Raw genomic sequence first — 19,621 nt, 5'->3', positions numbered from 1 at the left:
TTCTTCGTGCTTCTCAGCGCGGTTGGACGATTTTCGCGATACTAATTTCCGGTAACGAAGTTACCGAAAGGCGGTTTGTCTGAGGACTTCAAAGCTGAGACCTTTCACTTTCGTCTGACTAGTGGTAGAGGTAGGAGTGGTTTTCATAGATCGGTCGTGATAAGAATAAAGTTTGAACAGGTGAATTAGGCATGAAATCCTTAACTTAGCTTAGTGATAACTACCCTTTCCGTAGATAGTCAGGTTGTGCCCGTGTGAAAAGACGTGAACCCAATCGTGCTCAGAAGGTAGAAATTCTCTGTGTTTTTAAAACCCATGAGCTATAATCAGCACGGCGCACTAGTGACACCCAACCACATCGCCAGCAACCGTCAACCCACCGACAGTCGGACAGAGATCCGGCTAGCCAAAAGACCGGAAAAGGGCCAACGACACCACGTGCCCGGAACAACCACCTATAGGCCGATCAGGGATCGGCAACTGCAGCCAACGACAACCGTGAAGGAATAAAGCGACGAGCAGCAGAGGAAAAGGGATCCGCGTGGGCGGATCGGACTAATCGACGCCAGGAACAGCGAGCAACGGACAGGACGCAGCGAGCGGCGATGCCGCCCTCAGAAAGCATTCTCAAGTAAACCCCGGGTATTGAGTGAGTAGCTGGTTTTTGATTTATCCATGCGCATGCGATACTAAATGTCTCCCTAATAAAACGAGGGTGAGAAGCAAGCGAGTTTGCCCACCGCTTACCCCCTACCCCCAATCGTGGGTGAAATTGAAACAGCACGGGGCACGTGATAAGAGCTAGCTAGAATGATATAGAGGAAAGGGAATAGAGAAATAGTTATGTGCTGACAAGATGGAATAAATGTTATATCATGGTTTGAAAGCAAATAGAATTATAGTTATCATTTAGCGAAACTAAGATGTTTTGATGCGCTTTATCACAGTTCTCGGTTAGGTTTTTCATGCTGTTCGGTCCGTTTACTTTCTTATTTTTTTCATGAATTTACTGGAGAGGCTGACTCCGATATCAGCCAAGGCAACTCCCAATTCGCTGATAGGCAGTCGAGTGGGAAGTGGAGGCTTTGCCAGGGATGAGAGACCCCCCTTGTGTAGTATCGGTGAGATCTAAAATCGTGTGTTAGGACGCCGAAGTCGTCGCGTCAGTCAGGTTTTCCGACGCAGGTGTATGCGGAGTACAGCGAGAGTTTTGAGTCTGCCAACTTGCTTCCCCTCCCTAGGATAGGGATAAAAAAAAAGGAACCTTCTCCCAAAGGTCTCAGGTCGGGCAATCGTTAATCGTGGTGGGTGGTCTCTCGCATGAGAGTGGCGCTTAAGCCACCCACTTAGCACCGGGGTGCAGGCAGGCGGACCAGTTACAAAATTAGTTCGAGACCCCTCCCTCTTCTGGAAGGGAGGGGTTCCATACAAATGAAACTCAAATTTCTGCATATCTAGAGAACTAACCAAGTAAATAAAACCAAATTTGGTAGGTGGATGTTTTTAAGGGTAACAAATATATCCATAATGATTTGATATCCCTCCCTCTTCTATAAGGGAGGGGTCCCAAACAAATGATACTCAAATTTCGCACAGCTCGAGAACCAATCAAGCAAATATAATCAAATTTGGCAAGTGAATGTTTGTAGATGTAACAAACATGTCCATAATGTTTCGACACCCTTCCTTCTTCTGGCATATCTCCAAATGCCATTTTGAAATCCAAGATAGCGACTTCCGGTTTCTGAAAAACAGCGGCAAATGACCAGATACCACCCAATATAGGTATTTCCGGAATTGTTATGACGCACTGAAGCCACAAATCGACCTCAGACAACATTTTGAATTGTAAGATGGCGATTTCCGGTGTCTAGAAAACAGCCGAAAATGACCAAATACCATCCAATATGAGTGTTTCTTTAACCAGAATGACACTCAGAGGCCAAAAACTGTCCTTTAATGCCATTTTGAAACCCAAGATGACGACTTCCGGTTTCTGAAAAACAGCGGCAAATGATCAAATACCACCCAATATGAGTATTTCCGGAATTGTTATGATGCACTGAAGCCACAAATCGACCTCAGACACCATTTTGAATTGTAAGATGGCGGCTTCCGGTGTCTGAAAATCAGCCGAAAATGACCAAATTCCACCCAATATGAGTGTTTCTTCAACCAGAATGACGCTTAAAGGCCAAAAACTATCCCCTAATGCCATTTTGAAATCCAAGATGGCGACTTACGGTTTCTGAAAAATAGCCTGAAGTGACCAAATACCACCCAATATCTGTATCACCGGATCTAGAATGATGCAAGGAGCTAAAAATTGACCTCAGACACCAGTTTGAATTGTTAAATGGCCACTTCTGGGAAACAGCCGAAAATGACCGAATACTACTACATATGGATATTTCCGTAATCGAAATGATGTATAGAAGCCAAGCGTTGACCCTGGACATCATTTTGAATTCGAAGATGATCACTTTCAGTTTCTAAAAAAAAAAAACTAAAAATAACTGAAATGCATTCAATATATTTCCGGAATAGAGGTGATGTACAAAAGCCAAAAGTCGAGGATGTTGTCATTCCGATAAAACCAATAATTTCAAATGATATAAACAAATCGCAAGGAATCAATGAATTTGAAATGTTTAAAATTATCAAATTGAACACTACAATAGGCGAGACGAAGTTTGCCGGGTCAGCTAGTGTTTTATATTTGTTCACAATGTTTTCGCGCGGAGGATTTCGAGCATAGGTTCCAGGCCGATTCCTGGCGCATTTTAGCATCGGAAGGTAATGTATCAATTTATCATTCGTAGCTGTCCAAAAGTAATTGTTTACGTTTTAGCCGTTCCAACAATTTCCACACTTTTATCGGTGAATCCATCATCACGGATGGAGCCGAGCTTTTAAGGCAACACGAGACAGATGCACCAGCTGAAAAATACGCTCCTTCAGCTTTGTTTGAAAATAAAAAAGAGCTCTCTAACAAACCTGGAATCGCGGAAGAACTCACCCCAAGTGATGAAGAGGACGACACACAAGGAGGACCTACAAGCCAGCGACCTCTTGCGGATTCAGATGGAGTAGAGTACGCCATAAATTATATCGCTCGATCGGTTTTGAAAAGTAACCCCGAAATGGGCATTTACATCTATGAAATTGGAGACTCTTCGGAAGACGATTGTTATGGAAAAAATATTTTGAAGATCTCTCTAACGGTGGGCTAGTTTAGTTAATCTATGACAATACCTGGGAGACACATGTTGTTCCTGATATTATTATAGTACAACAATATAATGCATTCCATATGATTTCAAACAAAATCTATACATTTTCCTATATCAAACTGTGATCAACCACAACCAATTGTTGTGACGTCACGATCTCAGTACGCGAAAATTGTTGCTGCCTAACACTTGCAGCCACGCTCATCGGCCGCTCCTTCGTATATACCTTATTGGGGTAAACCGGCTCTTCAAAATCTTGTATTCAGAAACTGCTCAAACCGTAAAGTCGGCTTATTCCCGAAGTTACACGATGAAATGAGAGGTTGTTTTTGGAGCTAACAGAGGTAGAATGAATGCCAGCAAAGCCTTGCGATAAAATTTTGTTAAACTTTTTTTTAATATGGCCTTTGAATAATTCAATAACCAAGGGGTCGAATGTAGTATAAAACCAAATAAAATGTATATTTCATTATCTTTATTTTAAATCTGTATTATCATCATCCAAGCACTCGTCGAGCATATTAGTAATTGCACTCAATTCATTTTCAAAGAATGCATTTTTTCTTGTGGCTCTGGTATCAGCAAAAAACCTTATGAAAATCAATGTTTGAGAATTGATTGATTCATTATCACCCACCAATATTCATGACGTTCTCGTACATTCATCAACGCTTTATCTTTACTAATTTGTTCAAGCTTAAAAAAGCAAAGCCAATGTAGCACTTCCGATCCGGAACTCAACTTTCTATTTATTATATACAGACTGTCTGTATTAGCTCAAGCTTATTTTGCCTATATAACGTAGAAAAGTGGGCGAAAAACGATTTTATTTGTTCTACCGATAAATACATTTCCGGTTTGAATTGTCTAATTCCTGCAGAAGGGTGTACTCTTGAAATCATTCCTTTATGAGCATCTTCCGGTGAATTTTTTTCCTAATGGTAATTTAATTCTTTAAAGGGCACATTAAAAGAAGGCTCAACAAAAAGTATCACGTGGCTTCGTTGACATTCGTTCATTCGCTCGTTGGCTCCGAAAATAACCTCTCATTCCATCGTGTAACTTCGAATGTAAGCCGAGAGTAATTATTTTACGATTTGAGCAGTTTCTAAGTATAAGATTTCGAAGAGCCTGTTTCCCCACAAACCCCTTCTCCTTTCAAATTTTGCAAACTATTGCTTTAGTGCATAAACAAACATAACCTGAAAATTATAGCTCAATAGAAGAACAATGACACAAAACGGAGTTTCGCTTCTTGCACAATGGGTTCGAAATGATGGCCAATAATATGTTATAGAAAAAATGGATTTCTCAGGCATCTTCATAACGGCGCATTTTTTGAATATATCTAATGAAAGCTCTTGAGTTGCACTACAAAACGAATTATTTAGTTTTTAATCCTAGATCTGTTGGCAAGAGAAAAACTGCTGTAAAATCACCATTTTTTTTAGAAAAATGCGAATATCTCATCCTGTATTCTCGATAGAAACTTACAATAACTCTCATTTTGTTGCCTTTATAGAGTAGAATAAACATGCCAATTTTCATGACAATCGATTCAATTTACGCAAAGTTATAACAATTTTACGTTTTTAGCAACTTTTGGACATCAGTTTTTGACGTGCTTTTTTACCCCACTTACCCCTTTTCAAAAAATCTGACATTATGCAAAACATGGTTCTATTATATAGATAAACAAACCACGAAAGTTTCAGTCCGATCGGAGAACCTCGATATTACCTCCCTTGTAAAGGTGGTTGCGGTTCTCGCGAACTGGCTCTTAAATTCTGCCATTGCCATTATTATGCATGCATAATAGGGTGTTAATCGAATATAGGGAAAAGTTTGACCATTGAATTTCAAAATACGGCAGCTTTCAAATGTTTTGCCTTCTCGCAAAAAATCCCTATGCTAAATTCAAGCACAATCTGGTTTCGTTAGGTGAACCCTCAAAGCGAATAAACTTCGATTTTTTGTCTTTTACGTTATTCTTCTGGAAAAAATTATATTTCCTCAGGAAACTCCCGTATTCCAACACAAAATATTAAAATTCGAATATAGACAAATGTTTAAGAACAAATTTGTAACTTTGAGCTGTACAAATTTGTACCACAACTCTTCTAAGAAACTATGTAAAAAGTATGAAAATCAAACCAAAAAGTAACAATCTTTAGCCGCTTGTCATCGACTAAGTTCAAATATCTGCAGATGGAACCTTTAACAACCTCCTAAATCTTTCGTTTGGTGGTAATTTGGTGATAGTATCTCGCGCGGAACACATTTAAAAGTTTACATGAATTTAAGTATTAGTGGTGCTCTTTGATTTTGTGACCACGTTCCCTCTTACGACTAATTAGAAATTCCGTTACCGCAATAGCAAAACAAACCTGTTTTCTAAAGGCTCATGATGAAAATAAACATATGAAGCAATTGAATTTGTTTTACAGCGGATATGTACACAACGTAAAAAAACACGTCTGTTTAAGTTGATTTTGCAAGTGTCAAACACTTTCTCTTATCTCGTGCTCAAAGGTAAACTGTTCATAAAATAGGCCAACAAAAGCAGCTATTCTGCAGTCTCAGGTCTATAACCGACCTATTTAATCAATAATAGCCAGGAAACAAACAAACTTTTTTTCTATGTTTGGCCTATGGGCGAACCACTGTGCACCGGTAGCATTGAATAGTTGTTGGCCGCGCATAAAATTTGCTCTCCGCTGTTCTCCTCAAAATATCATGCAGTGTACGATTGTGCCTGTTGCTGCCGAATTCAAAATAAAACCGAACCGATTCCATAGTATTCACGTGTGCAGAACAAAAACAGAACGAACAGAACGCTGATGATCGCACCAACGGTTGCTTTGAATATTTTTCTTGGCCGCTCATAATAAAATTTGCTCTCCGCTGTGCCCTCCAGTAGCTGTGCTAGTAAAATATCCTGCAGCGAACGATGGTTACTGTTGATGCCGTATGCAAAATAAAGGTAACATGCTCCGCAGTGCCTGGAAGTTGACTCGTATGCAGCTTTCGTTTCTCAATGTCGCGTACCTTTAACAGCTGCACTGCACTCGCTATTGTGTAACAAACTAAACTGAAGCTGAATTTTCCACACGCAGTCTTTTGTATCGAGTTCAGAGTAGATTTTTGCCATTAGGGCGTGGCCATGCAGCTTAGACAAAGACAAACAAACCAAAACACTTTGTTGAGTCAAAATATGTAGGCAGTGGAATTTATTTCGTCTATGTTATTGTTATCTGTGCTCAGGAAGCAAGCCAATAACGAGGGAAATGTATGGGAAAGCTTGACTTTGGAACTTTTCACCTTTTTCCACCATTAAACAGTAAAGCAACAATGTTGAACATTATATCAAACAATTGTTACAAATTTTATCTATCCACCGACATATAAATAACTAAGATGCATTAAGTCGTTCGCTTGCTATAATCGTTTGAAATCTGACGCAACATTTACCAGTTTCATTTTCAATTTCACAAAGTGCAATCTAGTATAGAAAACAAAGACGTAGTCCTACGTCAAAAGCATAAATTACATCTGAATCAGTTGTTCAAAAGGAGTAACAGGAATGAAGGGTCCATCTGCTGATTTTCGAACCTGCTCCGTGCCAAGTGTTGTCGAAACAGCAGCCAGTTTATTCTCTCGTGCTCGTCTCAATTTCTGCGTAGCACGTTTGATAGCCCCCGCATTCATAGTGAGATTTTCGCTAATGTATTTACGATGAATGGAAGATATTCCAATGTGTCCAAGATTGAGATTACGTTTCTCCAAGAGAAAGGCAAAAAGTAAAATCATTTTTTTCTCAGAAACTTAACCTTTAAGAAACAAAAAAAAAATCTACCTAGCGGTGAGACCTAGCCTTTCTAATTCGCACTTTTTATTTGTTAAAATAGATTTACACGAACAAAGTCACTGTACTCATATACCGCACATATACATTTTAATTGTTTATGTCAGCTTTAGTCAGTACCTTTTGAATAATAAATAATTGAACTTTGTTAATTTTAAATTCTTTTTATGATTATAAATATGAGATTCCTTAACGCAGAAGATAATTTTAAATCCTGATGTTTATTACCTCTTTATATAAGAATCAAATTGAAGTACCATGGAACGGGGTGAAATTGATCAATTTTTATAACAATTTCCAATTAACTAGTTTCATGTACATTTTTCCCGAAATAGTATAATTTTAAAACAAGTACTGGTATGTGCTCCAGTAAACTTCTATGGCTATTGGTGAAATTTTTTTCGTCTACTTCATGAAATAAATTCGATAATTCTATAAGGTACTATGAGGTAAATTGGGGTGAAATTGATCACCATTGAAATCCATACATTCTTTTGGCAATGTGCTTTTTTTCGATATGCTAAAGATATATGATGATTTCTGTACTAAAAATATCACTTACAGCTAGTTTGGAAACGAAAATAACGATATTACAGGTTAAAATTTGTTTATTTTGGTTCACGAGCTGCTTGTTGCTAAATTTGCTTTTATTTGATCGTCCTTAGATCGATTTCAATTCGGTTTGTTGCAAAAGCTCAAAAACTAGCTCTGAAATTAAAATCTTTGTGGTTTCCTGCGAATTCATTTGTATTTCTTAAATACTTTGAAATGATCATTGTTGAAAATTACATTTTTTGAGCTTTTATCAAACTTCACTCACTTCTTCAAATTTAACGTAATTAACCCTCAACTAAGATTACTTTCAGTAAATTCAATTTTTTTTTTGTTATTTGGAAACTTGTTTGATCAAATTTGATTGAGTTTTGACTGAGTTAGAAGAATTTTCGAAAATATGAAAAATAGCACCGGGTATGTGAAAGTTGCGTTTGAGGACACGTTAACATTACCTAGTGTTGTAAGATCTTTTGATTAGTATTTTTTATCACGAATTTTCAGCTGATCAATTTCACCCCACTGAACAATTTCACCCCATTCCACGGTAGTATATGTGAAAGCAGCATTTGAACCATCGACTTTCATTATTTGTTTGATGCCGCTAATACAAAATAGGAAATACAAATTAAAATCCATTACTGCTATTTTAAATTTTATATTTATCTTTTTATTTGTAGGTGGTGATTTGATGTCGCTTTTGATTAAAAAGGGCATTTTTGGAGAAGATTTGGCACGATTTTACGTGGCAGAGTTGACATGTGCTATAGAAAGCGTCCATAAAATGGGATTTATTCACAGGTTAGTCTATTGACACGCAATGAGATTGGAGGAATATATATATATATATATATATATATATATATATATATATATATATATATATATATATATATATATATATATATATATATATATATATATATATATATACATATATATATATATATATATATATATATATATATATATATATATATATATATATATATATATATATATATATATATATATATATATATCAAAACATATAAAAATGCAGCTCTGTCGGTCTGTCTGTCTGTCTGATTCGAACCACTATGGACATAATTGTTACCTCTAAAAACATTCACATACCAAATATGGTTGTATTTGGTTGATTGGTTCTCGAGCTGTGCGAAATTCGTATTTCATTTGTATGGGACCCCTCCCTTGTAGAAGAGTGAGGGGTGTCAAACCATTATGTATATATATGTTACCCCTGAAAACATCTACCTACCAAATTTGGTTCTATTCACTTGGTGAGTTCTCGAGATGTGCAGAAATTTGTGTTTCATTTGTATGGGACCCCTCCCTTCCAGAAGAGGGAAGGGTGTCGAACCAACATGGACATATTTGTTACTCCTAAAATCAGCCACTTGCCAAATTTGGTTCCATTTGCTTGGTTAGTTTGCGAGATGGGAGAAGTTTGTGTTTCATTTGTATGGGACCCCTCCCTTCCAGAAGAGGGAAGGGTGTTGAATCAACATGGACATATTTGCAACTCTTAAAAACATCCACATGCCAAATTTGGTTCCATTTACTTGGTTAGTTTTCGAGATGTGCAGTAGTTTGTGTTTCATTTGTATGGGACCCCTCCCTTACAGAAGAGGGAAGGGTGTCGAATCAACAAAGACATATTTGTTACTCCTAAAAACATTCACGTGCCAAATTTGGTTCCATTTGCTTGGTTAGTTTGCGAGATGGGAGAAGTTTGTGTTTCATTTGTATGGGACCCCTCCCTTCCAGAAGAGGGAAGGGTGTTGAATCAACATGGACATATTTTCAACTCCTAAAAACATCCACATACCAAATTTGGTTCCATTTGCTTGGTTAGTTTGCGAGATGGGAGAAGTTTGTGTTTCATTTGTATGGGACCCCTCCTTTCCAGAAGAGGGAAGGGTGTCAAACCAACATGGACATATTTGTTACTCCTAAAATCAGCCACTTGCCAAATTTGGTTCCATTTGCTTGGTTAGTTTGCGAGATGGGAGAAGTTTGTGTTTCATTTGTATGGGACCCCTCCCTTCCAGAAGAGGGAAGGGTGTTGAATCAACATGGACATATTTGCAACTCCTGAAAACATCCACATGCCAAATTTGGTTCCATTTGCTTGGTTAGTTTTCGAGATGTGCAGTAGTTTGTGTTTCATTTGTATGGGACCCCTCCCTTACAGAAGAGGGAAGGGTGTTGAATCAACAAGGACATATTTGTTACTCCTAAAAACATTCACATGCTAAATTTGGTTCCATTTGCTTGGTTAGTTTTCGAGATGTGCAGGAATTTGTGTTTTATTTGTATGGGACCCCTCCCTTGCAGAAGCGGGAGGGGTCTCGAACTATCTTAGTCACCTTTCCCGGCCCCTAGAACCCCTATATACAAAATTTCACGCCGATCGGTTCAGTAGTTTCCAAGCCTATATGAATCAGACAGACCGACAGAGCTGCATTTTTATATGTTTTGATATATATATATATATATATATATATATATATATATATATATATATATATATATATATATATATATATATATATATATATATATATATATATATATATATATATATATATATATATCAAAACATATATATATATATATATATATATATATATATATATATATATATATATATATATATATATATATATATATATTTATATATATATATATATATATATATATATATATATATATATATATATATATATATATATATATATATATATATCAAAACATATAAAAATGCAGCTCTGTCGGTCTGTCTGTCTGTCTGATTCATATAGGCTTGGAAACTACTGAACCGATCGGCGTGAAATTTTGTATATAGGGGTTCTAGGGGCCGGGAAAGGTGACTAAGATAGTTCGAGACCCCTCCCCCTTCTGCAAGGGAGGGGTCCCATACAAATAAAACACAAATTCCTGCACATCTCGAAAACTAACCAAGCAAATGGAACCAAATTTGGCATGTGAATGTTTTTAGGAGTAACAAATATGTCCTTGTTGATTCAACACCCTTCCCTCTTCTGTAAGGGAGGGGTCCCATACAAATGAAACACAAACTACTGCACATCTCGAAAACTAACCAAGCAAATGGAACCAAATTTGGCATGTGGATGTTTTTAGGAGTTGCAAATATGTCCATGTTGATTCAACACCCTTCCCTCTTCTGGAAGGGAGGGGTCCCATACAAATGAAACACAAACTTCTCCCATCTCGCAAACTAACCAAGCAAATGGAACCAAATTTGGCAAGTGGCTGATTTTAGGAGTAACAAATATGTCCATGTTGGTTCGACACCCTTCCCTCTTCTGGAAGGGAGAGGCCCCATACAAATGAAACACAAATTTCTGCACATCTAGAGAACTAACCGAGTAAATGGAACCAAATTTGGCATGTGGATGTTTTTAGGAGTAGCAAATATGTCCATGTTGATTCAACACCCTTTCCTCTTCTGGAAGGGAGGGGTCCCATACAAATGAAACACAAACTTCTCCCATCTCGCAAACTAACCAAGCAAATGGAACCAAATTTGGCAAGTGGCTGATTTTAGGAGTAACAAATATGTCCATGTTGGTTCGACACCCTTCCCTCTTCTGGAAGGGAGGGGTCCCATACAAATGAAACACAAATTTCTGCACATCTCGAGAACTAACCAAGTGAATAGAACCAAATTTGGTAGGTAGATGTTTTTAGGGGTAACAAATATGTCCATGTTGGTTCGACACCCTTCCCTCTTCTGGAAAGGAGGGGTCCCATACAAATGAAACACAAACTTCTCCCATCTCGCAAACTAATCAAGCAAATGGAACCAAATTTGGCAAGTGGCTGATTTTAGGAGTAACAAATATGTCCATGTTGGTTTGACACCCTTCCCTCTTCTGGAAGGGAGGGGTCCCATACAAATGAAACACAAATTTCTGCACATCTCGAGAACTAACCAAGTGAATAGAACCAAATTTGGTAGGTAGATGTTTTTAGGGGTAACAAATATGTCCATGTTGGTTCGACACCCTTCCCTCTTCTGGAAGGGAGGGGTCCCATACAAATGAAACACAAACTTCTCCCATCTCGCAAACTAACCAAGCAAATGGAACCAAATTTGGCAAGTGGCTGATTTTAGGAGTAACAAATATGTCCATGTTGGTTCGACACCCTTCCCTCTTCTGGAAGGGAGGGGTCCCATACAAATGAAACACAAACTTCTCCCATCTCGCAAACTAACCAAGCAAATGGAACCAAATTTGGCATGTGAATGTTTTTAGGAGTAACAAATATGTCCTTGTTGATTCGACACCCTTCCCTCTTCTGTAAGGGAGGGGTCCCATACAAATGAAACACAAACTACTGCACATCTCGAAAACTAACCAAGCAAATGGAACCAAATTTGGTATGTGGATGTTTTTAGGAGTTGCAAATATGTCCATGTTGATTCAACACCCTTCCCTCTTCTGGAAGGGAGGGGTCCCATACAAATGAAACACAAACTTCTCCCATCTCGAAAACTAACCAAGCAAATGGAACCAAATTTGGCATGTGAATGTTTTTAGAAGTAACAAATATGTCCTTGTTGATTCGACACCCTTCCCTCTTCTGTAAGGGAGGGGTCCCATACAAATGAAACACAAACTACTGCACATCTCGAAAACTAACCAAGCAAATGGAACCAAATTTGGCATGTGGATGTTTTTAAGAGTTGCAAATATGTCCATGTTGATTCAACACCCTTCCCTCTTCTGGAAGGGAGGGGTCCCATTCAAATGAAACACAAACTTCTCCCATCTCGCAAACTAACCAAGCAAATGGAACCAAATTTGGCAAGTGGCTGATTTTAGGAGTAACAAATATGTCCATGTTGGTTCGACACTCTTCCCTCTTCTGGAAGGGAGGGGTCCCATACAAATGAAACACAAATTTCTGCACATCTCGAGAACTAACCAAGTGAATAGAACCAAATTTGGTAGGTAGATGTTTTTAGGGGTAACATATATATATATAATAGTTTGACACCCCTCACTCTTCTTCAAGGGAGGGGTCCCATACAAATGAAATACGAATTTCGCACAGCTCGAGAACCAATCAACCAAATACAACCATATTTGGTATGTAAATGTTTTTAGAGGTAACAATTATGTTCATAGTGGTTCGACTCCCCTCCCTCTTCTGTGGGGGAGGGGTTCATAACAAATGAAACACAAATTTCTGCTTATCTCGAGAAGTAACCAACTAAATGGAACCAAATTTGGCAGGTGATTGTTTTTCCTTCTTCTGGCATGTCTCCAAATACCATTTCGAAATCCAGAAGATGGCGACTTTCCGTTTCTGAAAAATAGCGGCAAATGACCTTATACCACCCAACATGGGTATTTCCGAAATGGTTATGATGCACTGAAGCCACAAATCGACCTCAGACAACATTTCGAATTGTAAGATGGCGACTTCCGGTGTCTGGAAAACAGCCGAAAATGACCAAATACAACCCAATATGTGTTTCTTTAACCAGAATGACGCTCAGAGGCCAGAATTTGTTTACAAATGCCATTTTAAAATCCAAGTGGCGACTTCCGGTTTCTGAAAAACAGCGGCAAATGACCAAATACCACCCAATATGGGTATTTCCGGGATTGTTATGATGCACTGAAGCCACAAGTCGACCTCAGACCAGAACCAGACCATTTCAACCAGAATGACGCTCAGAGGCCAAAAATTGTCTCCTTATTCCATTCTGAAATCCAAGATGGTGACTTCCGGTTTCTGAAAAACAGCGGCAAATGACCAAATATCACCCAATAGGCGTCGTACACAAATTACGCAACGCATGGAGGGAGGGGGGATAAGTCTGCGTTACTTATTGTTACATAGGGGAGAGGGGGGGTAGTTGATCCCGTTACGTAACTGAGATGTTTGCTCAAAATTGCAAATTTTGAGGGGGGGGACAGGTTGTCCAGCGTTACGTAACTTTAGGGGGGAGAGTCATATCTAACGTTACTTATCGTTACATAGAGGGGTTCTGAAATCTAGGTTTTGAGCGTTACGTAATTTGTGTACGACGCCATATGGGTATTTCAGGGATTGTTATGATGCACTGAAGCCACAAATCGACCACTGAAGCCACAAATAGACTTCAGACAACATTTTGAATTGTAAGCTGGCAACTTCCGGTGTCTGGAAAACAGCCGAAAATGAGCAAATATCACTTAATATGAGCGTTTCTTTAATCAGATTGATGCACGGAGGCCAGAAATTGTTCCCAAATGCCATTTTGAAATCCAAGATGGTGACTTCCGGTTCCCGAAAAACAGCGGCAAATGACCAAATACCCCTCAATATGCGTATTTCCGGAATTGTTATGATGCACTGAAGCCACAAATCGACCTATCAACTTCAGACAACATTTTGTATTGTAAGAAGGCGACTTCCGGTTTCTGAGAGACAGCGGCAAATGACCAAATTTCACCCAATATGAGTATTTCCGGGATTGTTATGATGCACTGAAGCCACAAATCGACCTCAGACAATATTTTGAATTGTAAGATGGCGACTTCCGGTGTCTGGAAACAGCCTAAAGTACCACCCAATATGAGTATCTCTGGAACGAGAATGAAGCTGAAAATTAACCTCAGACACCATTATGAATTGTAAGATGGCAACTTCCGGTTTCTAAAAAACAGCCAAAAATGGCCGATTTCCATACAAAATGAGTATCTTCGGAACCAGAATGATTCACAGAAGCTAGCATCGACCACAGACACCATTTTGAATTCGAAGATGGTGACATCCGGTTTCGGGAGAACAGCCGAAAATGACCAAATAACACCCAATATGGGTGTTTTTTAAACCAGAATGGCGCTCAGGGGCCAGAAATTGTTTCCAAGTGCCATTTTTAAATCCAAGATGGCGACTTACGGTTCCGGATCACCGGATCTAGAATGATGCAAGTAGCTAAATATTGACCTCAGACACCAGTTTGAATTGTTTAATGGCAACTACTGGGAAACAGCCGAAAATAACCGAATACTACTACATATGGATATTTCCGTAATCGAAATGATGTAAAGAAGCCAAGCATTGACCCTGGACGCCATTTTGAATTAGAAGATGACCACTTTCAGTTTCTGGAAAACAACGAAAATAACTGAAATGCACCCAATATATATCCGGAATAGAGGTCATGTACAAAAGCCAAAAGTTGAGGATTTGCCATTCCGATAAAACCAATTATTTTTAAACGATATAATCCAATCGCAAGGAATCAATAAATTTGAAATGTTTAAAAAAATTAAATTAAACACTAAAATAGGCGGGACGAAGTTTGCCGCAAAAGGGTAAATTCTCACACACAAGCACGGATATAAATGAAAAGCGTATCATTCACTTCAATAGTGATACTGCTAGTAATATAAAGTGCGGAATACAGAAAACACCTGCGCGATATCACAATTGATCAAATGTCTCTGGTCGCAGTGATGCGTCCACACAGAGAAAAAAAGTTGAAGAGGTTGTTTATGAGACACGACCGCAGAGTTAACGTAGAATACGACAGCCTGTCTTATGTCAATGTATGTCTTGGAATCGGTTTGGGAATACCCTGTATAGCCTATACCCTATATAGCAAGCCACACACGCTATCGACACAGGCACAGGCACGCCAGTCATGCACACGCTATATATCAAACCCCGCACGCTAGTCACACACGCTATATAGCAAGCCACACACATTATATAGCAAACTAAACACGCTATATAGCAAGCCACACGCTATATAGCAAGCAACACACGCTAGCCACACACGCTATATAGCAAGCCACACACGCTATATATCAAGCCACGCACGCTCTACAGCAAGCCACGCACGCTATCCACCTCCTGGCGATGCGAGTCTGTTTCAATATCGGGTTGTATTCACCCAACGGTAATCCAGCTGGTCCAACTCAGATCGAAGGGAAGCCGAACTGAAAGAGGTAGAAACTGCAGCTAACCACTACCACCGCCGCTGTTGCCCGCTGCTGATCCACGCTGCCTTCGCCTACTGCCAACGGTGTTGATGTCCGCTGCTGCTGCCTACTGCTAGTAAACTGATTTCCTTGAGATTTTTTTTTTGTATTCAATATTCTTCATTTTTCTTACGGTATTTTCATTATACATTCGTTTTTTTTTGAACATTGTGAGAGATTCAATTTTACCAACTTTTCAACTCTTATGTTTTAAATGTACTATGAGTGTTTCTACTTTTTCCTTTTCTACGTAGGAAAAAGTAGTAAAATGTATAATGTATAATGAAAATACCGTAAGAAAAATAAAGAATATTGAATTCAAAAAAAAAAATTGCTTGAGGAGAAACAGTCTCTTATATAGCCCAAAGAGTGCATTTGCGGCTAACTAGGTACTCTATTCTGTCGTCCTTTTTAGGGAAAGGCAGCAAGCGACCAATCAAAAGTCGACATTTGCATTTCGACAATGTTCAACAATTTTCAATAGTACAATAGTTCGAACAATCAGATTACAATTTTCTGCTTAAATGATTTTCCAATCGATTGCTGTAAAAATGACAGAAATCGGTTGAAAACTGACTGAGTTTAAAACGTTTGAAATTGGACAATTTTCGTGACGCTCTCAATGTTTTCGGTTTTGAAATTAGATCCCTGTACTGAAGTTGAGTCCCTGTATATGTTGCCGTAAGACGTATTCTACGTCAAAAAACACTAGACGCATTAATTAAACGCATTGTCAATAGGCAACACTAGGAAGACGGAACCATATAACAATTGCATACACTCACCAAAAACCACGAAATGATAGAGTTAGTTACATACATTATCAAACCACCTCTAGATTTCTATCTTCAAAAGGGTTTCGTGCTAAAATGAAAAGAGATTATCAAATAAATACAAAAAAAAAACACTACATCTTAAAACATTAGAAATGTCCGAAGACTTTAAATACAGTTAAAATACAGCGGATTAAAAGCTCACGACGTCATGGACAAAGGAAACGTTATATACTAGGAATACATAGAATAGATCATTTGAAAGGCATTTAGGGAATAGAGAGAAAATGAAACAACGGATTAAAATAGGTATAATGCAGCAGCAGATGAATTTAAATTACAGAGTTAAGAATTAGAGAATCGAGTAATAGTAAAATAGCTCAGTTAAGTTAGGAAATTGGTACTCACGTTTTTGGAGAATTCAATCGAGATTTTCCTGAGAGCGTACCAGTAGCATTACTTTTTTACAATAGCACATATCACGCGTGTGGACAACTAGCAAGGACCGACTTCTCGCACAAGGTGCTCGCAATAGACTATACAAGCACACAGTACTTATCGAAACAATAGCCCCTCTGGCATCACTGCCGTTTACTGCTATTGTGTTTTTTACGCTCGGTTTTTATTCTTTTTTTTTCGAAATCACTGTGTTTTTTAAATTATTTACCGCTCAATATTGACGAACAGATTGCCAAATCATTCCTGTGCTGCGTGAAAGTGAAGTTTTTCTTGGATATACTTATCTTATACAGGTCGGACTCGATTATCCGGAAACTCGATTATCCGGAAACTCGATTATCCGGAAACTCGATTATCCGGAATTCGATTATCCGGAATTTTAGACTCGATTATCCGGAATTTTATTTTTTTGATGTCCGTTTTCAATTTTTATTCCAAAATTTTGTCTTTACCAACCCTTCTGGCATATTTGTTTTAGTTTAAGTCACTTCCGGCATGTTAAGGACATGTTCGAATTAAGTGAAAATAATCAATGTCCAATTTATTTTTTTTTTGATTGTCAAGATTTTACCCCTTATTGCCTCTGAAATAACTTCTTGTTACACCACTGCATCATACAAGGAAATATAGAAAAGAAATATTTATGTTATGTTCGTTAATCGCAAAATTTCAGTATTTTTTGTGTGATTCGATTATCCGGAAAACTCGATTATCCGGAACGAAAATTTTTTTATGTTCCGGATAATCGAGTCCGACCTGTACTTGATTTTGCGAAAAGTTTGTGCTGGTGAATTTGCCTCAAAATAAACAATGGAGTTCGTATGTGATAAGTGCGCCAAACCAACAAAGGAGACTGATTATATCAAATGTCAGGGCTTCTGTGAGATGGTGGCTCACTATAAATGTGCTGGCCTTAACAATCAGAATCTTACAAAACTGAAGGCATCCACGGGAAATATTCTCTGGCTTTGCGATGGATGCTTAATGTTGATGAGATTCGCTACTTTTCGTCCTACGATCGCCGCAATACTATTGCTGAGTTCAAACAGCAAACTGCTGTCATTAATGAACTGAAAACGGAGATGCGAAAAGAAGTAGCAAAACATACTTGAGTTATTGATAAAGCAGAAGCTACACCCCGCGGCTTCCGCAGCAACTGGCCAACTTACCGTCCAACGCCAAAACGTCGCCGTGAAGATCAGCCCAATTCTAACCGGGACGTTATAGTCGGAACGAAAACCAACCTATCATCAACTGTTGTTACTGTTCCTGTAGCAGAGGAAAAATTTTGGGTTTACTAATGGGTTCAATGATGGCAATTTCGGTCACGGGTTACTTTAAAACACGTTTTATTATGTCAAAGCCGACGTTTCAAGGATATATTTCCTCGTCCTCAGGGCAACTACGATTAACAGTTTACAATTTACATAGATTAGTCACACGAATTAAGTTATTACATACACAACTTACAAACAAAACAAACAAGTTCTCGTCAAAATATGGTGCATTGGTGTTAAATTGCTGTTGGTTAACTACACTACACTGTGGATGTCAAATATGTAAAATAATTATTGGTTTGTGACTTTTCTAAATTTAAAAATGCAAACGGATGAGCTACACTTACACAGTATCTTCCAACACCAGTGGTGGGCACCATTCCGCTAATTCGCTAATTCGCTAATTAGCGACGCTAAAATTCAGTTAGCGATTTAGCGATTTCGCTAATTTTTGAGCTGGTTAGCGAAACTGTTAGCGTCGCTAAAATTTTGGCCTTCGAAACGCTAATCGCTAATTCGCTAAATTTTGTAGAGAAGCGACAATAGAAATATTTAGAAAAACTGTGAATTGCTGATGGCGTACGTAAATTGCTTCGAAAGATGAACATACTTTACTGCGAAAGTTACTTTTGTCAGTTTTTTGACGTAGGACTACGTCTTTGTTTTCTATACTAGATTACACTTTGTGAAAATGAAAGTGAAACTGGCAAATGTTGCGTCAGATTTCAAACGGTTATAGCAAGCGAACGACTTAATGCATCTTAGTCATTTATATGTCAGTGGATAGATAAAATGTGTAACAATTTTTGACGTAGAACTACGTTTTACTTTAGCATACCACACAGGGATGCAAACTGAAAAACTTGGACGAAATTTGTCCCTTTTCAAATGCTTATAGGTCGGTTGGTTTTCAACCGATTTTCTTCATTCTTGCAGCAATCGATTGGAAAATTATACACGCATCTGCCCAAATGCAGAAAAATGTTGTTTGAATCTACGAACTATTGCACTATTGAAAATTGTCAAGCCTTGTTGAAATAAAAATAACGTCCTCTGATTGGTCGCTTGCTTGCTATGTGTGTATGATATGGTATGATGTGTGTATGATATGGTGTGATGTGTGTATGGTATGATGATATGGTATGATTTGTGTGTGTGTGCTGTGTATCGTTTTTAACTCGGCACGTTCTGCTAACTGCTGAATCCGGTTCATGAAATTCACAACCCTTCATTGGTAGACATTATAACTCATTACCCAAGTAAAAATATTGGTTTTATCAAAGTTTTATAGCGCTGAATGAAGCCAAAAAAGCGCTATGGAACTTTGATAAAACCAGTTGTGTTACTAGGGTAATGAAACACTCAATGCAATGTTAATAGTGTACGTAGTTCTACGTCATTTATGCGGTCGTGTCTTGGATACAACCTCCTACTTTTTGATATTATGTTC

General features: G+C 38.2%; 1 protein-coding gene across 1 annotated transcript in view; it reads left to right on the top strand.

The window, feature by feature from the left end:
* The window catches only part of LOC129725987 (serine/threonine-protein kinase Warts), a 487,129-nt gene that overhangs the window by 285,930 nt on the left and 181,578 nt on the right, over positions 1-19,621 (top strand). The window contains exon 4 of the mRNA XM_055682534.1: positions 8,331-8,451. Coding sequence (XP_055538509.1) covers positions 8,331-8,451 — 121 coding nt within the window. The remainder of the gene's footprint in view (positions 1-8,330; positions 8,452-19,621) is intronic.

The sequence above is a fragment of the Wyeomyia smithii genome, chromosome 1 (assembly GCF_029784165.1).
Source record: "Wyeomyia smithii strain HCP4-BCI-WySm-NY-G18 chromosome 1, ASM2978416v1, whole genome shotgun sequence".
NCBI lineage: Eukaryota > Metazoa > Arthropoda > Insecta > Diptera > Culicidae > Wyeomyia > Wyeomyia smithii.
This window is presented reverse-complemented; position numbering and strand designations above follow the sequence as displayed.